We start from the raw sequence: 16,769 nt of genomic DNA on the forward strand, positions 1-16,769 counted from the left end.
TTCCTCTAGGAGTTGTGTCTTTATTAGGGTTGAGCGAGTATGTTCTGTCCGAGTATGCTCGGGCCGAGCTCCGAGTATTTATAGCTGCTCGGTGATATGGTTCAATCACTCCCGTGTGCATGATTTGCAACTGTTTGACAGTTTTATTACATGTGAGGAATGTGTAAGAAATAGACATTCCTCCCATGTAATAAAACTGTCAAACAGTCGCAAATCATGCACACGGGAGCGATTCAAACATATCACCGAGCAGCTGTAAATACTCGGAGCTCGGCCCGAGCATACACGGACAGAACATACTCGCTCAACACTAGTCTTTATTAATATTATTTTTATATTTCAATGTCATCATAAATGTTTTTTATGTTTCACATATACTGAACACTGTATTGTACATGATCATTATGAACTTAACATGATATTACTCATTGCCTTCAGATACACGCCAGGGCTTCTGCTTCTCGGAAGTTCTACAAACCATGTGTCAGATGTCATCCAGCAGTCGCAATCATGTCACTAAATCTGAATGCTGCTGCAATCAAGGTAGAGGCTGGGGAAATCAGTGTGAGCTCTGCCCTCTACCAGGCACAACTCAGTACAAGAAGCTTTGCCCGCACGGTCCAGGGTACACAACTGATGGGAAAGGTACATTTCTATCTCATATTGTCTTCTACTGACCATTGTGAAAATAAGGAAATGATTAAGCCAGAATTAATTGTTGTATGACTCTAAGGAGAAAGACGATGTTCATAACTGAAGGATTAATGCTTTCTTCCAAGATGCACTGGATGATAGAAGAAGTAAAAAAAAGGAAAGCCAAAAGGCTTTGCTGAATGCTTACACTCCACTCTTTACAGGGTACTCTTCCGTCTAAATGGCACACCTCCTTATATTATTCATAATCCCTCATATTTATTGTTACATAATACTAATAACAATTTTTATTTATATAGCTCCAACATATTCCGCAGCACTTTACAATTAAGTAGGGACATGTACAGACAATAAAAAATCATAAGTGCCATTACTGTAACATTAGCGTTCATGTCCACTCATACATAAATCACCGTGTAGAATGGACCTCTTCATACCAAAGGGCAGTAGGCATCCAAGGAAGCACGAATTGTATGTGGTGAAATCCATATGAATACTAACAGTAGGACCTGATAAACATTTATGGCTGCTTTATTCTTGCCCCGTCCAACTTCCCGAAACAGAAATAAAATTCAAAAAACAGCACAGAAAAAATGCATTGGTTGTTTCCTTCAGTATATTGCACCTGTACTGCCTCTACCTTTATCATGGGAGTCTGCTGTACTCCTTAGTGCATTGGTATTGTGACCTGATGTTGGTAAGTACGGCTGACTTTTTTCTGTGCCCCATCCAATTTAGCAAATCTAAGTCATAATACAGTGGTTGCAAAAAACATTACAGGGAAATTGAATTCAAACATGTATTTTTTATATCACGAATATTCACTTTCTTTGACAAACTGTTGACAAATTAACAATCGTTTGCATGTGAGATACACTTGCCTGCAGTTTTTGTCAGTCTACAGGATGACCTGAATGTTCCCATCCAAGTATTGTCGAAAACTTAGAGAATAGACGTGTTAAAGAGGTGGTCAGCAGAAAAAGTTCTTTAGTTGTTTTGAAAATGAAAATTAAAGAGGACCTTTCGCCAAATTTTTCATCTTGAGCTTGACACATGATATAATAGTGGCTGCAGAGCGGAATAAAACGTTGCTGCCATCAATTTCTAAATTAGTTAATTTATTCATATGATATAGAAAACAGAAGAGGACGTGAATGTTAGACATGTTTATATGTATGTGAATAATATATGCCTGAGTCCCAAATTATTTGGTATTGGCATTGTAATTTCAGACCCGTTCTCATGCTCCCTGAAGTGTAACCTCTGTTGTTCCAATAAAGGCAGAGAGCTTCCTGCCACCCCTGTGCCGGGGTCATACTGTGGCTGTTTGGCTCAATTCATTAGCTAAGCCAGCACCTCTTCTGTCTGAATAAACCCAAGGTGGAGACACCTAAACTTAAACTTTCTTGCAAATTGTATGAGCTGTAACTTATTAAAAAAAACTACTAATACGCTGCTAAAATATTAATTCGCTGTTTTGGATTTGCGTAATGTGTTGCAATTTTTTATATTATAGATGTTAATAAGCCCTAGAATAGTAATCTATTGAGAGCATATATTCATTAACATAATGCAATTTATTCATACAGATATTGATGAGTGTAAAGTGATGCCAAACCTCTGTCGCAATGGTCAATGTGTCAACAACATTGGCTCTTTCAGATGCTTTTGTAATTTTGGCTATACAACTGACATCGGGGGCACATCATGTGTGGGTAAGACATTCATGGCAAATCGCAGATAAAAATCTAATTAGATCATTACAATGCAATAAAGAATCTTTTCTAACATATAATATATGGGTTTTACCCTTTCAAGTTTTTTGTTAGAAATGTTTGCTGTGATAAAAATAACACAATCATCTGTTACTCGCCCTCCCCAGGTCAAGTGTCTCTGCCGCCTCTCCGGTGATTATATATAGTCTGCAGTGGTATTATCATGTCTATAGTGCTGCAGCCCATCAGTGAGCTCAACGGCTCCACCGATGTAGGGAGCGTGACCAGCTGAGCTCACTGATAGGCTGCAGGGCTGCAGATGTGACCTGATCCTGAGACACTATCATGATCCCATTCACCCTACTCCTAGATAAATACATGGGTACTAGGATAGGTTATGATTAGGGATTATCTTGGTATTTTTCTATATTTTGTATACATTTTGTCATCACTACAACGCTGAAGGGAAAATAAATTTGAATAGCAGAGATAGATATAAATGTAACCAATTTTGATCTTGAAAAAATGTATTCACAGTATTTATTATCATTTATCTCCACACTAAAAAAGAGTGTGGAAAAGAGCAGATATTATCTATGTGTAAATTGTTTAGAATTTTTACATGTTATGGGCATTATACGAACCAAAGGAATAAAATCACTGTCCAAAGCCTATATATTGTATAGTTTAATGTGTGTATGCTTATGTGCACACTGAATTCATGTCCTCCATTGAGCGTACACTATATGTACACAGATCGCGCAGCCGAAGATTGTTAGGTGTCGCTGCTGCATAGCAGCACAATACAAGTGAATGGGGTACTGGGACAGGATCAAACAAGTCACCAAAATATTGCACCCAGTTGGATGTCTTGTGTCTTGCTTGTACCCTGTACAGTCCCCTCTGGTTCACAATGTGACTCAATTCACTTGTATTGTACTGCGATCTAGCAACTTTCAATCCTATAGCCAAAAAAGCAAAAAATCCCATTTTAACCAATCCAAAATAAAATGCTTTTGTCTCATTACACTAATGAAGCCTGTATACATTAAGCATGTTGGGGAGGTTCTTTCTCTATTTTATTAGTGCCTGCCTCTGGTTCCTCTGGTCATTAGGCAGTACAAAATAGGATATAATCCTGGTGATAGATAATGGACAGCAGTGCTTTTGCTCTACTAGCGCAGCAATTTGACCGCTTGGGATATATCTAAACATAAGTAGAATGAGAAACAGAGTGCAATTTTAATGTGAGCCTTAATATATGATTTGCACTAGTTACTCATTTTTTTAGTTTAACAATTAAAAGTTATGTTTTATTTTGGATTCATTAAAATGTTATTTTTTGGCCTTTGGCTATTGGATTTAAAATATTAGTAAACCCCTACTGATACCATTGAGCAATTTTGGTAAGATCTAGCAGCAACACCCAGCGATCTATGGCTGTGGAAACGTTTCATGGTCAAAGTTGTCGTGTAGCCCCAGCCTAATAGATGCCTGTAACTAATACCATATGGTGTCAATCGGTATAATACATATTTTTTAGTGTACTCAAAGTGGTGTAGTCTGCTATGCTGAAATGTACAGTTATATGTATTTCTTTACTGTACTATCCTTCTTCCCGCTCTATAGATCTGGACGAGTGCTCACAGTCCCCTAAGCCATGTAATTTTATTTGTAAGAACACAGAAGGCAGTTATCAGTGTTCCTGTCCTCGAGGGTATTCTATGCAGGAAGATGGAAAAACTTGTAGAGGTTAGTGGACGAGGTACACCGGTTACCAGGACTGTCAAATTGATAGGGCTTCTGATAGCTTGTCAAGTAATGATGACATTGAAGGTGACATAATCGCTGTGTGACATGCCACTGTAAGTTCTAACACAGTTAAAGAGTATCCGTCATTTTAATTTTTATTTCATAAATGAATAGTACAATTGGAAATAAGAAAGTTTGTAATATATCTTATCAGAAAAATCTGCTTCTGTCTCTACCAGGACTAATCATTCTTTTTCTCTGAAAAGATATATTTCATGTGTACTATTTATTTATGAAATAAAATTTTAAATGACAGTTACTCTTTAAGCCTAACCCAAAACACTAAATGCGGTCTAGGGCAGGTGGATGCTTGGAGTTGACACCTTGACCTAAGAAAAAACCTCAGACAATTATCATGTTGCCTTTTAAATGCACTTTGTACATCTTTGTAAACTCAGGTTAAAAGCTATTGATGTGGCCTGATAATGCAGACTGTCCGGAAGGAGTCAGCATGGGACAGCAAAAGATTGATTGCTAATATTTATTTTCACACCACTGGTCAATTTCAGTGAGGAAAAATTCAGCAGAATGTGAATGGGATTTGTTAAGATATTATCCTTTTGTCTGCTACTGTATTCTGCTGGGGATTTTCCATGCTCGGCTTTACCATCCCATGTGGGCTTTCCCATTACAGTTTATAAAATTAATACTATGTAACTTTATAGGTTTACATAAATGTTTTTATAATTTAGCAGACATTAGATTTTTACCTCAAAAGACATTTATCACTGATCCCCAACAATCACTAGAAAGATTCTCCCAATCTCCCATTCCTTCTCATGATTGAATGGAGCTAGTAGCATAGCTACCGGGGGGGGGGGGGGGGAGAGGGAGCGGTTGCCCCGATCCCCTAGCTCGGAACAGCCCACCTGGAGCTGCCGCCACTCCTAGCTGTATTGGCATACACAGCACGCCAATACAGTTAAGCTGTGCAGTAGTGCAGGGAGATGCATCAGCGCACGCACAGGACATCAGAGTACCGGCATGGGGACGTCTTCGCTTCGCACCGGGACTCTGATGTCCTGGGCCAAATGGAAAAGAAGGGAAAAGTTAACAACTCCATAAGAAAGAACATTAGCTATAAGATACCATCTATAACTATAACTGTACTGTAATCTCTTATATGGTCACCAGGGCTGGTATCTACCACTGTGCGGTCACCATATGGCTGTAATATTGGTGTTGGTCTTTGTGTAGAGATTTATTTTCAGTAACGGTCCGGTCATCTCCTGAGGTTCCTTATACCCACTATTAGGCTCCGCCACCGTAGTTGTAATCATGGTTACCTGGCTAAGGGTCAGCTGAGATGCCTCACCCCACCCTGAGCTGAACGCCTAGCTACGCCTCTGAATGGAGCACATGGTCACACATAATATGCCAACAACAGAAGTCTGTAGGCACATATTGTTCTTCCTTATGTCTCTAGTTTCATACAGAAGTTTTTCCTTATGTCATGTTGTGCCATATTCCTTCATATGCCATTCTATGTAGATTCTCTAACCTGTTAGTATTGTATCTAAGGACTAGAGATGAGCGTTGTTCTACTCGAACTGTTCGCCAATCTCAAATTCGAGCTGTTTTGGGCGGTGTTCGAGCCGGTCGGCGAACACGAACAATTTGAGAAAAATTCGGCTGTTCGAGGTTATGTTCGATAACTGTTCGTGCACCAAAATCATAACTGGATTTTTTCTCAGTAATGATGAAAATTAATGTTAATACGCAGTTTGAGTGTACAGCGGGGCGGGGGGAGGGGCAGGGGATGGATCTCTGCAGGAACAAAGAAGATCTCCATTTTTTTTTCTCTTTCCCGCATTTGCAGTGGGGAGGTGCAATCTGTCAGCCTATCAGCAACGCACACACGGAGCGAAGTGCTTTTTTTCACACAAGCAAGGGCATGTGTGATTGGCAGTGTATGTCACATGTCCTTGCCCTATAAGACCAAGCCATTTTCCCCGTCGCCACCATTTTCTCACTGCTGCAGCTGCGTGTTAGACGGCACCGCTGTTGCTGTGTGTGCTATACCTTGTTAATTTCAAGCCAATTTTCGCACAAATATACAGATAGCTTGGGAGTAGGGAATAGTTGTGATTGCAGTCCTTTTAAGGACTAGGTTACAGCATTTCCTACGACTTTTATCAGGCAGGTCTGTGCTCTTAAATAGATAGATTGTGGGAGTAAAGACTAATTGTAATTGGAGTCCTTTTCAGGACTAGGTTACATCAGTTCCTATCAGTTTTTGCCAGGCAGGTCTGTGCCAGTGCTGTGCAAGTTTTTTTCACAGCATTTGGCTGAATCTAGCAAAGCTAATCCTTTTTGGCCTATTGCAGAGTGTGTTAGTCAGTGGAGTAGCCTATCTGTGTTGCAAGATATACCACCTGTGTATAGAATACCAATTTTTTTACTGCACCTAGTGAAGTAAAATCTTTTGGGCATAGCATCATTCTATTAGTCCATCTATACTGACCTCCATCAGGTTGCAAACTGAATATAATTTTTTTCTGCATCTAGCTCTGAAAAAATATTTGGGCTTCTAGCAGTGTGTGGGACTTGGTCTATTAGTCCATCTATACTGACCTCCATCAGGTTGCAAATTAAAAATAATTTTTTTCTTCATTTAGCTCTGAAAAAATATTTGGGCTTCTAGCAGTGTGTGGGACTTGTTCTATTAGTCCTTCTATACTGACCTCCAGCAGGTTGCAAATTGAATATAATTTTTTTCTGCATCTAGCTCTGAAAAAATATTTGGGCTTCTAGCGGTGTGTGGGACTTGGTCTATTAGTCCATCTATACTGACCTCCATCAGGTTGCAAATTAAAAATAATTTTTTTCTGCATCTAGCTCTGAAAAAATATTTGGGCTTCTAGCAGTGTGTGGGACTTGGTCTATTAGTCCATCTATACTGACCTCCATCAGGTTGCAAATTAAAAATATTTTTTTTCTTCATTTATCTCTGAAAAAATATTTGGGCTTCTAGCAGCGTGTGGGACTTGTTCTATTAGTCCATCTATACTGACCTCCATCAGGTTGCAAATTAAAAATAATTTTTTTCTGCATCTAGCTCTGAAAAAATATTTGGGCTTCTAGCAGTGTGTGGGACTTTGTCTATTAGTCCATCTATACTGACCTCCATCAGGTTGCAAATTAAAAATAATTTTTTTCTGCATCTAGCTCTGAAAAAATATTTGGGCTTCTAGCAGTGTGTGGGACTTGGTCTATTAGTCCATCTATACTGACCTCCATCAGGTTGCAAATTGAATAAAAAAAATTTCTGCATCTAGCTCTGAAAAAATATTTGGGCTTCTAGCGGTGTGTGGGACTTGGTCTATTAGTCCATCTATACTGACCTCCATCAGGTTGCAAATTAAAAATAATTTTTTTCTTCATTTAGCTCTGAAAAAATATTTGGGCTTCTAGCAGTGTGTGGGACTTGTTCTATTAGTCCTTCTATACTGACCTCCAGCAGGTTGCAAATTGAATATAATTTTTTTCTGCATCTAGCTCTGAAAAAATATTTGGGCTTCTAGCGGTGTGTGGGACTTGGTCTATTAGTCCATCTATACTGACCTCCATCAGGTTGCAAATTAAAAATAATTTTTTTCTGCATCTAGCTCTGAAAAAATATTTGGGCTTCTAGCAGTGTGTGGGACTTGGTCTATTAGTCCATCTATACTGACCTCCATCAGGTTGCAAATTAAAAATATTTTTTTTCTTCATTTATCTCTGAAAAAATATTTGGGCTTCTAGCAGCGTGTGGGACTTGTTCTATTAGTCCATCTATACTGACCTCCATCAGGTTGCAAATTAAAAATAATTTTTTTCTGCATCTAGCTCTGAAAAAATATTTGGGCTTCTAGCAGTGTGTGGGACTTGGTCTATTAGTCCATCTATACTGACCTCCATCAGGTTGCAAATTAAAAATAATTTTTTTCTGCATCTAGCTCTGAAAAAATATTTGGGCTTCTAGCAGTGTGTGGGACTTGGTCTATTAGTCCATCTATACTGACCTCCATCAGGTTGCAAATTGAATAAAAAAAATTTCTGCATCTAGCTCTGAAAAAATATTTGGGCTTCTAGCGGTGTGTGGGACTTGGTCTATTAGTCCATCTATACTGACCTCCATCAGGTTGCAAATTCAAAATAATTTTTTTCTGCATCTAACCCAGCCAATAGTTTTGGCCTAATACCACAGTTTGGCCACTCAGCTCTGCTCGGTTACCATCCATTGTTTTTTTGTGCAAACAACTCCAGAGTTGTGAATTAGTTAACCACCAAAATGAGTGGAAAAAGGCCTGCTGCTGGTGGAAAGGGGAATAGGCGTGTTGGGAAGGGGAAAAAAGGTTGTGTCCGTGGGGTAGGTGCAGAAGAAAGACCATCTTCCAGCCAAACTAAAATGTCTACTTCTTTTAGCGGACAATGTGATAAGATCCCTTTCTTACGGCCACGCCAATCGCTACAAATTCCAGATGAGGCACAAAAACAGCAGGTGCTTCAACGGATATCAAGTGCTCCTTTAAGTGGGCTCTCCTCCACATCAACTTCAACATCACAAATACTCCAGTCCTCAAAGGTGTCACCCAAATCGCACTTGCTTCCTCACAGCTCCCAAATCTCCAGCTGCCCGTCTGAGTATGAGGTAGAACAGATGGTTGAGTCTGCAGAGCTGTTTACTCATACTATAGCCTGGGAATCAGAGGTCGACTCCAGCGCTTCTGTGAATCCAGACGAGGAAATGATCTGCACTGATGCCCAGAATCTTTATGAGTCGGATCCAGGACCAGACGCAGAAGGTTCTGACCATAATGTAGACCCTCATTCCCAAACTGTAACTCCTGTTGGTGGAGACAATGAGGAAGACGATGATAAGACTCAAATACCTGATTGGAGCGACAACTTTAGTTTTTTGTCAGGGCAGGAACAGGTTGGCTCTGAGGACGACGGGTGTGATAACGCACAGGGTGATGATGATGAGGTCGGAGATCCCACTTACTGTCAACCCACAGTCAGCCAAGAGATGAGGTCAGCAGAGGAGGTGGAGGAAGATGCTAGTGACGACGAGGTCAGGTTGCGCCTTCCTGGACAGAGACGTAGTACTGGAAGCACGTCAACAACTGCATCCTCAAACACAACTCTGCCTCTCACCACAAGTCGTGGTGGCTCTTCAGGTCGCATGGGTGCTAAGCCTTGCATAGCCTGGGCATTTTTTCAGATCGATAAAGATGACCCAACTCGTGTTATCTGTAACATTTGTCAGCAAAAGCTAAGTAGAGGCCAAAAAATACATAGTTTGAGTACTTCATGCATGAACCGGCACATGGACATGAAGCATAAGTTGCAGTGGGAAGCTCAGTGTGCTACAATGCGGTCTAGCCGGCCGGGCCAACCACAGTCTGCCATATCTTGTGCATCCGCGGCCTCTTCATCCTCTGTGACTGGGGGGACAGCAGTCACACCTGTTTTGGGGCGCAGACCTGCCACCTCTTTACCCGCAACAGCCAGCGTGATTGGCAGGTCATCATTTTCTTTGGAGGTGGTAACACCAGCTGGTCTTGAGCGCTGTCCGACATCGATAGCACCACCTTTGGATCAAGGCAACCTAACATGTCCGCCTGCATCTTCCTCACAGACCGGCAGTTTGCCAGGGACACCCTTATCAACCCCGTCTAAGCACAATAGCCAGCCCTCGGTCCCTCAGATGTGGACAAGTAAAAGACCATTTCCTCCTAGCCATGAGAAAGCTAAGAGGTTGAATTTCACCATCTGCAAGCTCTTGGCTACAGAAATGCTGCCTTTCCGCCTGGTGGACACAGAGGATTTTCGAGACCTTATGTCCGTCGCAGTGCCCCAGTACCAGATGCCCAGTCGGCACTACTTCTCAAAGAAAGGTGTGCCTGCGCTCCACCAGCATGTCGCACACAACATCACCGCTTCTTTGAGAAACTCTGTGTGTGACAGGGTGCATTTCACCACAGACACTTGGACGAGTAGGCATGGACAGGGGCGTTACATGTCGCTGACTGGGCACTGGGTAACTATGGTGACAGCAGGACAAGGGGCTGCTGTCCAAGTCTTGCCGTCCCCACGAGTTGTGCGTCAATCCTCTTTATGTCAAAGTTCCACCACTGCTTCTGCCTCCTCAACCTCCTCTCGGTCTTCCACCTGCACCCAAAGCCTGTCTGGTAATGCCACAAGCTTTCTAACTGCGCAGAAGGGATCCTGCACACCTCCTTACTATGCTGGCAGTAGGGCTCAACGTCATCAGGCGGTTTTTACATTGAAATGTCTGGGAAATGTGAGTCACACAGCTGAGGAGTTGTGGTCAGCTCTGGAGAACCAATTTCATGAATGGTTGTCTCCACTGGACCTGAAACCAAGGAAGGCCGTGTGCGACAATGCTGCAAACCTGGGTGCGGCCCTTCGCCGGGGCAATGTCACACACGTGCCTTGTATGGCTCACGTGTTGAACCTGGTTGTCCAGCAATTTTTAGCCCACTATCCCAGACTAGATGGCCTTCTGCAGAGGGCACGGTCGCTGTGTGCTCACTTCCGCCGTTCGCATCCCGCAGCTCAGCGACTTACATCTCTACAGAAGTCGTTGGGCCTGCCACTTCACCGGCTAAAATGCGATGTGCCTACCCGGTGGAATTCAACTCTGCACATGTTGCAGCGACTGTGGCAGCACCGACAAGCCCTGGTGCAATACGTTCTGACGTATAGCCTGGGCCAACGAGATTCAGAGGTGGGGCAAATCACGCTGGAGGAGTGGTCTCAGATCAGGGACCTATGCACCCTTCTGCACAGTTTTGAAATGGCGACGAAGATGTTTAGTGCTGACGATGCCATTATCAGCATGACTATTCCGGTGATTTACATGCTGGAGCACATGTTAAACAGAATTCGGAGTCAGGTGGTGGCACAAGAGGAGGTGGAGGAAGTAGAGGAGGAGGAGTTGTATGCGGAAGGGCTAACATCTGCAAGGTCCAGACGGTCGGCAGCACCAAGGCGGCAGGCATGTGAGGGTGGGGGAGATGGTTTTACCAGGGCGCATGGTAGCAGCCAAACTAGTGAGGAAGGTGCAGGAGCCCAGGAAGAAGTGGAGGACGAACTGATGGAAGACTCATCAGATGAGGGAGACCTTGATCACATTTCTGTTGTGCGAGGTTGGGGGGAGAGGACAGAGGAAGGAAGCATGATTGTTACCTCGCCACCAACACAACAGGGACTTGGTGCTCCTGGATGCGCAACACACATGAGTGCCTTCTTGCTGCACTACCTGCAACATGACCCTCGAATTGTGAGAATTAGAAATAATCCTGACTACTGGGTTGCCACACTGTTAGATCCCCGGTACAAAAGTAAATTTGCAGAAATTATTCCTGCCATAGAAAGGGATGCACGCATGCAGGAGTATGAGCAGAGACTGTTGCAGAATCTTACATGTGCTTTTCCACAAAATACCAGTGGTGCACGTAGTGAATCTCACAGTTCCAACTTGCCAACCGTGGGACCGTCAAGTGTTCAGCACTCAAACCGTGACAGAACCACAGTATCTGCTGGTAACATCAATTTTGCGGAATCATTTCACCACTTTTTTAGCCCATCCTTTGCAAGGCCACAGGAGACAAGAAGTCTGACACATAGTCAACGCCTAGAGACGATGGTACAGGAGTATCTCCAAGTAAACATTGAAGCCACGACTGTGTCACTGGACCCTTGCTCTTTTTGGGCTTCCAATCTGGATAAATGGCCGGAGCTAGCCACTTACGCCTTGGAGATCTTGTCATGCCCCGCAGCCAGCGTTCTGTCTGAACGTGTGTTCAGCGCTGCTGGTGGTGTGCTGACAGATAAGCGCACGCGGCTCTCCACTGATAATGTAGACAGACTCACGTTCATAAAGATGAACAAATCATGGATCCGAAACGACTTTTCTACCCCTGTGTCATCCTGGGGAGAGTAAAAGCTTGATGATTGGTTAAAATCACCCTACCAACCGTTTTAAGCTTTCAAATTACTAATCATGTTTATCTGTATCTTGACTGGAAAATAATTTGGGCTTTGTAGCAGTGTGCAGCACTGATCCTATTAGGCCATCTATACTAAAGCTTCACCAGATTTAAAATTAAAAATAATTTTTAGCTGCATCTAGCCCGGAAAATAATTTTGGGGCTCCGAGATGCGCAAGGCACATAAGTGCCTTCTTGCTGCACTACCTGCAGCATGACCCTCATATTGTCAGAATTCGAAGTAATCATGACTACTGGGTTGCCACACTCTTAGATCCCCCAAACTTTTCGATCAACCTTTTCATTTTAATAAAGACCAAAAAAATGGTCATTTTTGAAATTATAAGCATTAGCAGGTTGTTAGAAACTGAAATCAAACAGTTTTCAACTCAAAACTTTATTCTAAGTGATGTTACATTTTCACATAGGACCCCTTGTTCGAAAGGAGCTTCTGAACTCTCTCGTCCATTGAATTTGTCAGGTTTTGGATGGTTTCTGCTTCAATTGTTTTGCATGAGGACAGAATACCCTCCCAGAGCTGTTGCTTAGATGTGAACTGCCTCCCGCCATCATAGACACTCCTTTTAATGATGCTCCAAAGGTTCTGAATGGGGTAGAGGTCAGGGGAGCATGGGGGTCACACCATAAGTTTGTCCCCTTTTATGCCCATATCAGCCAGAGATGCAGATGTTTTATGTGCAGCATGAGATGGTGCATTATCATGCAGAAAAATTATCTTGCTGTGAAATACACGGTTCTTCTTCTTGAACCATGGCAGGAAGTGCTGTTTGAGAAAATCCACATACATTATGGAGTTCATCTTTAGCGCCTTCAGGGATCCTAAAGGGGCCGACAATCTCTCTCCCCATGATTCCAGCCCAAAACATTACTCCACCTCCTCCTTGTTGGCGCTGTAGCCGTGTTTGCGTGGGGTGTCCATCAACCAGCCATCCTCCACTCCATCCATCTGGACCATCGAGCGCTGCACGGCACTCATCCGTGAACAAAACAGTTTTGAAATCAGTCTTCATGTAATGTTTGGCCCACTGGAGCCGTTTCTGCTTGTGTGAAGTGGATAGAGGAGGTCGACAGGATGGCGCATGCACAGCTGCAAACCTCTGAAGGACCCTGCATCTTGTTGTTCGGGGGACGTTGGAGGCACAAGCAGCTTCAAAAACTTGTCTGCTGCTATGACAAGGCTTTTTTGCCGCTGCTCTTTCAACCTGACGTAATTGCCTGTAGGAAAGAGTCCTCAATTTGCCCTTATCAGCACGCACACGTGTGTACTGTGAATCAGCTACATACTTCTTGATTGCCAAGACACTTCATCCTGATCATCGCACAATGTTGATTGTAGTCATGCCTTGACCTAAACACTCCACAATTTGTTGCTTCTCAGCAGCCGACACATCCTTTTTCTTTCCCATTTTGGCAGAAAATGTAGGCTGCTTAATAATGTGAGAGAGCCTTCTTAAGTAGTCTTGCCTTTCATTGGACACACCTGCCAAACTAATTAGCACAGGTGTCTGCAATTGCTTACAGTGATATAAAGAGCCCTGACACACATCACCATCAATGAGTTTAACTGACAAACAAACAAATTCTTCCCTTATCACTCCTAAACACTTTTTGTATAATAATTTGGAACGCAGTGTACATGTGCTTTTCCACAAAACACCAGTGGTTCACGTAGTGAATCTTACAGTTCTAACTTGCCAACCGTGGTCTGTATGGAGTTGTTCAATAAAGGGCCCAAAATTAAGATAACATAGATGGGAGAGGTCTCTATGAATAGGAATTCCTAAGTATTTGATACCCTGTGAGGGCCAGGCAAAGGGAAAGTTGGACTGGATGGAATCCTATATGGATTTGGGGAGGGAGACATCGAGGGCCTCAGACTTCGCTGCATTGATTTTAAAATTTTACCATGTAACAAAGTGATCTATTTCAGCCATAACAGCATGGATGGATATATGTGATTGAGTGATATATACTAGGGCATCATCAGCAAATAGAGAGCACTTGTACTCGGTGCCTCCCACCTCAATCCACCTAATATTGGGGTTATGGCGAATTGATGAGAGCAGGTGCTCCGTCACTAGGATGTATAAGAGAGGGGACAGAGGACATCACTGCCTTGTCCCATTGGTGATTGTGAAAGGTGATGAAAATGTTCTGACGCACCCCCTGGGCCTTGGGACACCCGGAGCCGGACCCTTTTTGGTGGATGCTGGTGGTTGTAGTCTTCGTGGCGGCGACCCGGTTCCGTGGCTCAGGGCGGTCAAACCAGTGGCGGAACTATTTATGTGGTTTTCATGTTTAAATGTCCGACTACGCCACCCGTGGATTGCGGTCAGAGTGAACCGCCGCTACAGGGCAGACCACTGAGGCTGGTGTTGTGGGTGCAGCAGAGCGTAGCATAACTCCCCACGGGAGGAGTATAGCCTCAGGGCAGTGTATGCGGAGGATGGGGGTGATGGTGCAGGGCAGCAGCAGTAACGACACGGAGTCAGTGATGCAGTTCAGGGCCTTTACTCACAGTTCTTATTATCCAGACCACGTCTGCAGGTAACGGCTGCCCACGTCGTACTGTGCTCACCAGGTGAGGGGCTCAGACAACTCCCAGATAACTTTGGAGCACTTCACAGGACCCCCTTTGTGTGTCCTTTGTCTGGCCTTTCTTACCAACACTTCTGTCTGGCTGCCTCGGGCCTCCTCTTGGTAAACTTGGCGCCAGTTTCCCTGACCCTATGTGGTGCCTTCCTAGCGGGTGTAGCGAGGGGTTGCGCCACATAAAATGTCAGAGCCTCCGGTTTCTAGCTGAGGGTCGTTTCCTGCCTCCACTAGTTCGGGGACCGGTCTCCCCCTTTGGCCTGACCCCTCCACGCAGGTGGATTCGGGCGTGCGGTGGCGACTCGCCCGTCCGCACCCCTAGGATCCCTTCGTTCCTCGTTCCTGGAGCCTTCTCCGCTCCTCTTCCTTCCTTCTCCCTCTTCCAGGCCTGGGCCTCTGTTACTAGGCCCGCCTCCGGAGCAGAGCTCATGCAGAGCCCCTGCTCCCTGCCACTTCTGCTCAGACTTCTCTGCACTGAACTAAGATGGTGCCCACCTTTTATACTCCCTTCTCAATGCACCCAGGAACTGCTTCCTCCCTGCTCCTGCACTACAGGGTTCCCCTTCCTCAGTGTTCCCTCCCCCCACTCCAGCCAGGGACAGGGACTGTCGTGCCCATCTCAGGGGCATATTGGTCGCCCTGCCCCACGGCAATGTGGTGTAATGCATGCAGGTGTCGGGTCCTGATCCACACTCCATCCTTACCTGAGAGTGAGATATCACACCTCTGGGTGAGGTGCAATACGTCTTTAGCAACCGAGCCCTCAGGGTGCTACAGTTCCATTTATCTTCAGCCTAGGTGACGTATTGCGATACAGGGCCGTGATTTTGGCTATAAAAGGGTCCCCTAGACCCCTACCCCAAGCTTTTTAAGAGAATCATATATGGCGTGCCAGGAGACTCTATGGAATGCTTTCTCAGCATCCAACGAGAGTATCTAATTACAAATTTTTAACTGCATCTAGCCCAGGAAATACTTTGTGCCTAGTAGCAGTGTCTGCTAGTAAGCGAATTATCCCGGCTGTTAAGCAAGCTGCACCACCTGTAGTTTAGACACTTAATTTTTTCAAAGGAAATGCTTCGGGACCATGGGATACTTAGTGAAGAGCATCAGGAGGCACCCCAAGGCATAGGGGCTGGGACTGGCAGTAGGATGCCTTGCGGTGGACAGCCGAGCTCGATCCTTATAAAAGCTTTTTAACTGCAGCAGCTTTAGTGGACGCTACTGGAGCTGGAATTACCGCGGCTGCTGGCATGAGACTTGCCCTCCAATAGATCCTTGTAAATGGATTTAAAGTGTATTCATTCAAATTAGAGGGACAATTTAAATTAAAAAGCTTAGAGCTGCCTCCACCACAGGGGGGCTCGCTCGACCCACCAGCGGACAGGCACCAGTATTGGGAGAGGGGGGCTGGCCGTCAGGGTTCACCGCGGCTCTGGCACAAACCCGGCGACACGGAGGTGGCACGGGCAGGAGCGGACTGGCCGTGTCGGCTTCTCACTTTTTGGATTTTAGAAGGGCATGACATGCCTATATCTGTGTCTCCCCCTCCTTTTACTCCTCCACCTCTTTTATTTTCGCATGACTATATGTACTTGTCACTTTTCCATGTGTTAGTTATGTCTTCTGAGCAGTTTGTCAGCTTTTGGACACCTTTGAAGGTGTTTTCTATGTGTTTCTATGTGTTTTTGTTTGCCTGCCATTGGTTTTAACGGTGTTCGAAGGTGTTCGACGAACAGTTCGACGAACAGTTCGGCAAACACACGGGTGTTCGACGAACCGAACCGAACTCGAACACTACGGGGGTGGCTCAACACTAGAGATGAGCGTTGTTCTACTCGAACTGTTCGCCAATCTCAAATTCGAGCTGTTTTGGGCGGTGTTCGAGCCGGTCGGCGAACACGAACAATTTGAGAAAAATTCGGCTGTTCGAGGTTATGTTCGATAACTGTTCGTGCACCAAAATCATAACTAG

At 44.3% G+C, this 16,769-nt stretch overlaps 1 protein-coding gene across 1 annotated transcript in view; it reads left to right on the top strand.

The window, feature by feature from the left end:
• FBN2 (fibrillin 2) overlaps positions 1-16,769 on the top strand; it is a 406,583-nt gene that overhangs the window by 356,649 nt on the left and 33,165 nt on the right. Inside the window, exons 57-59 of the mRNA XM_073676558.1 lie at positions 439-645; positions 2,244-2,369; positions 3,999-4,121. Coding sequence (XP_073532659.1) covers positions 439-645; positions 2,244-2,369; positions 3,999-4,121 — 456 coding nt within the window. The remainder of the gene's footprint in view (positions 1-438; positions 646-2,243; positions 2,370-3,998; positions 4,122-16,769) is intronic.

The sequence above is a fragment of the Phyllobates terribilis genome, unplaced genomic scaffold, assembly GCF_046119375.1.
Source record: "Phyllobates terribilis strain yellow unplaced genomic scaffold, ASM4611937v1 Scaffold_1__5_contigs__length_1240528914, whole genome shotgun sequence".
Taxonomy (NCBI): domain Eukaryota; kingdom Metazoa; phylum Chordata; class Amphibia; order Anura; family Dendrobatidae; genus Phyllobates; species Phyllobates terribilis.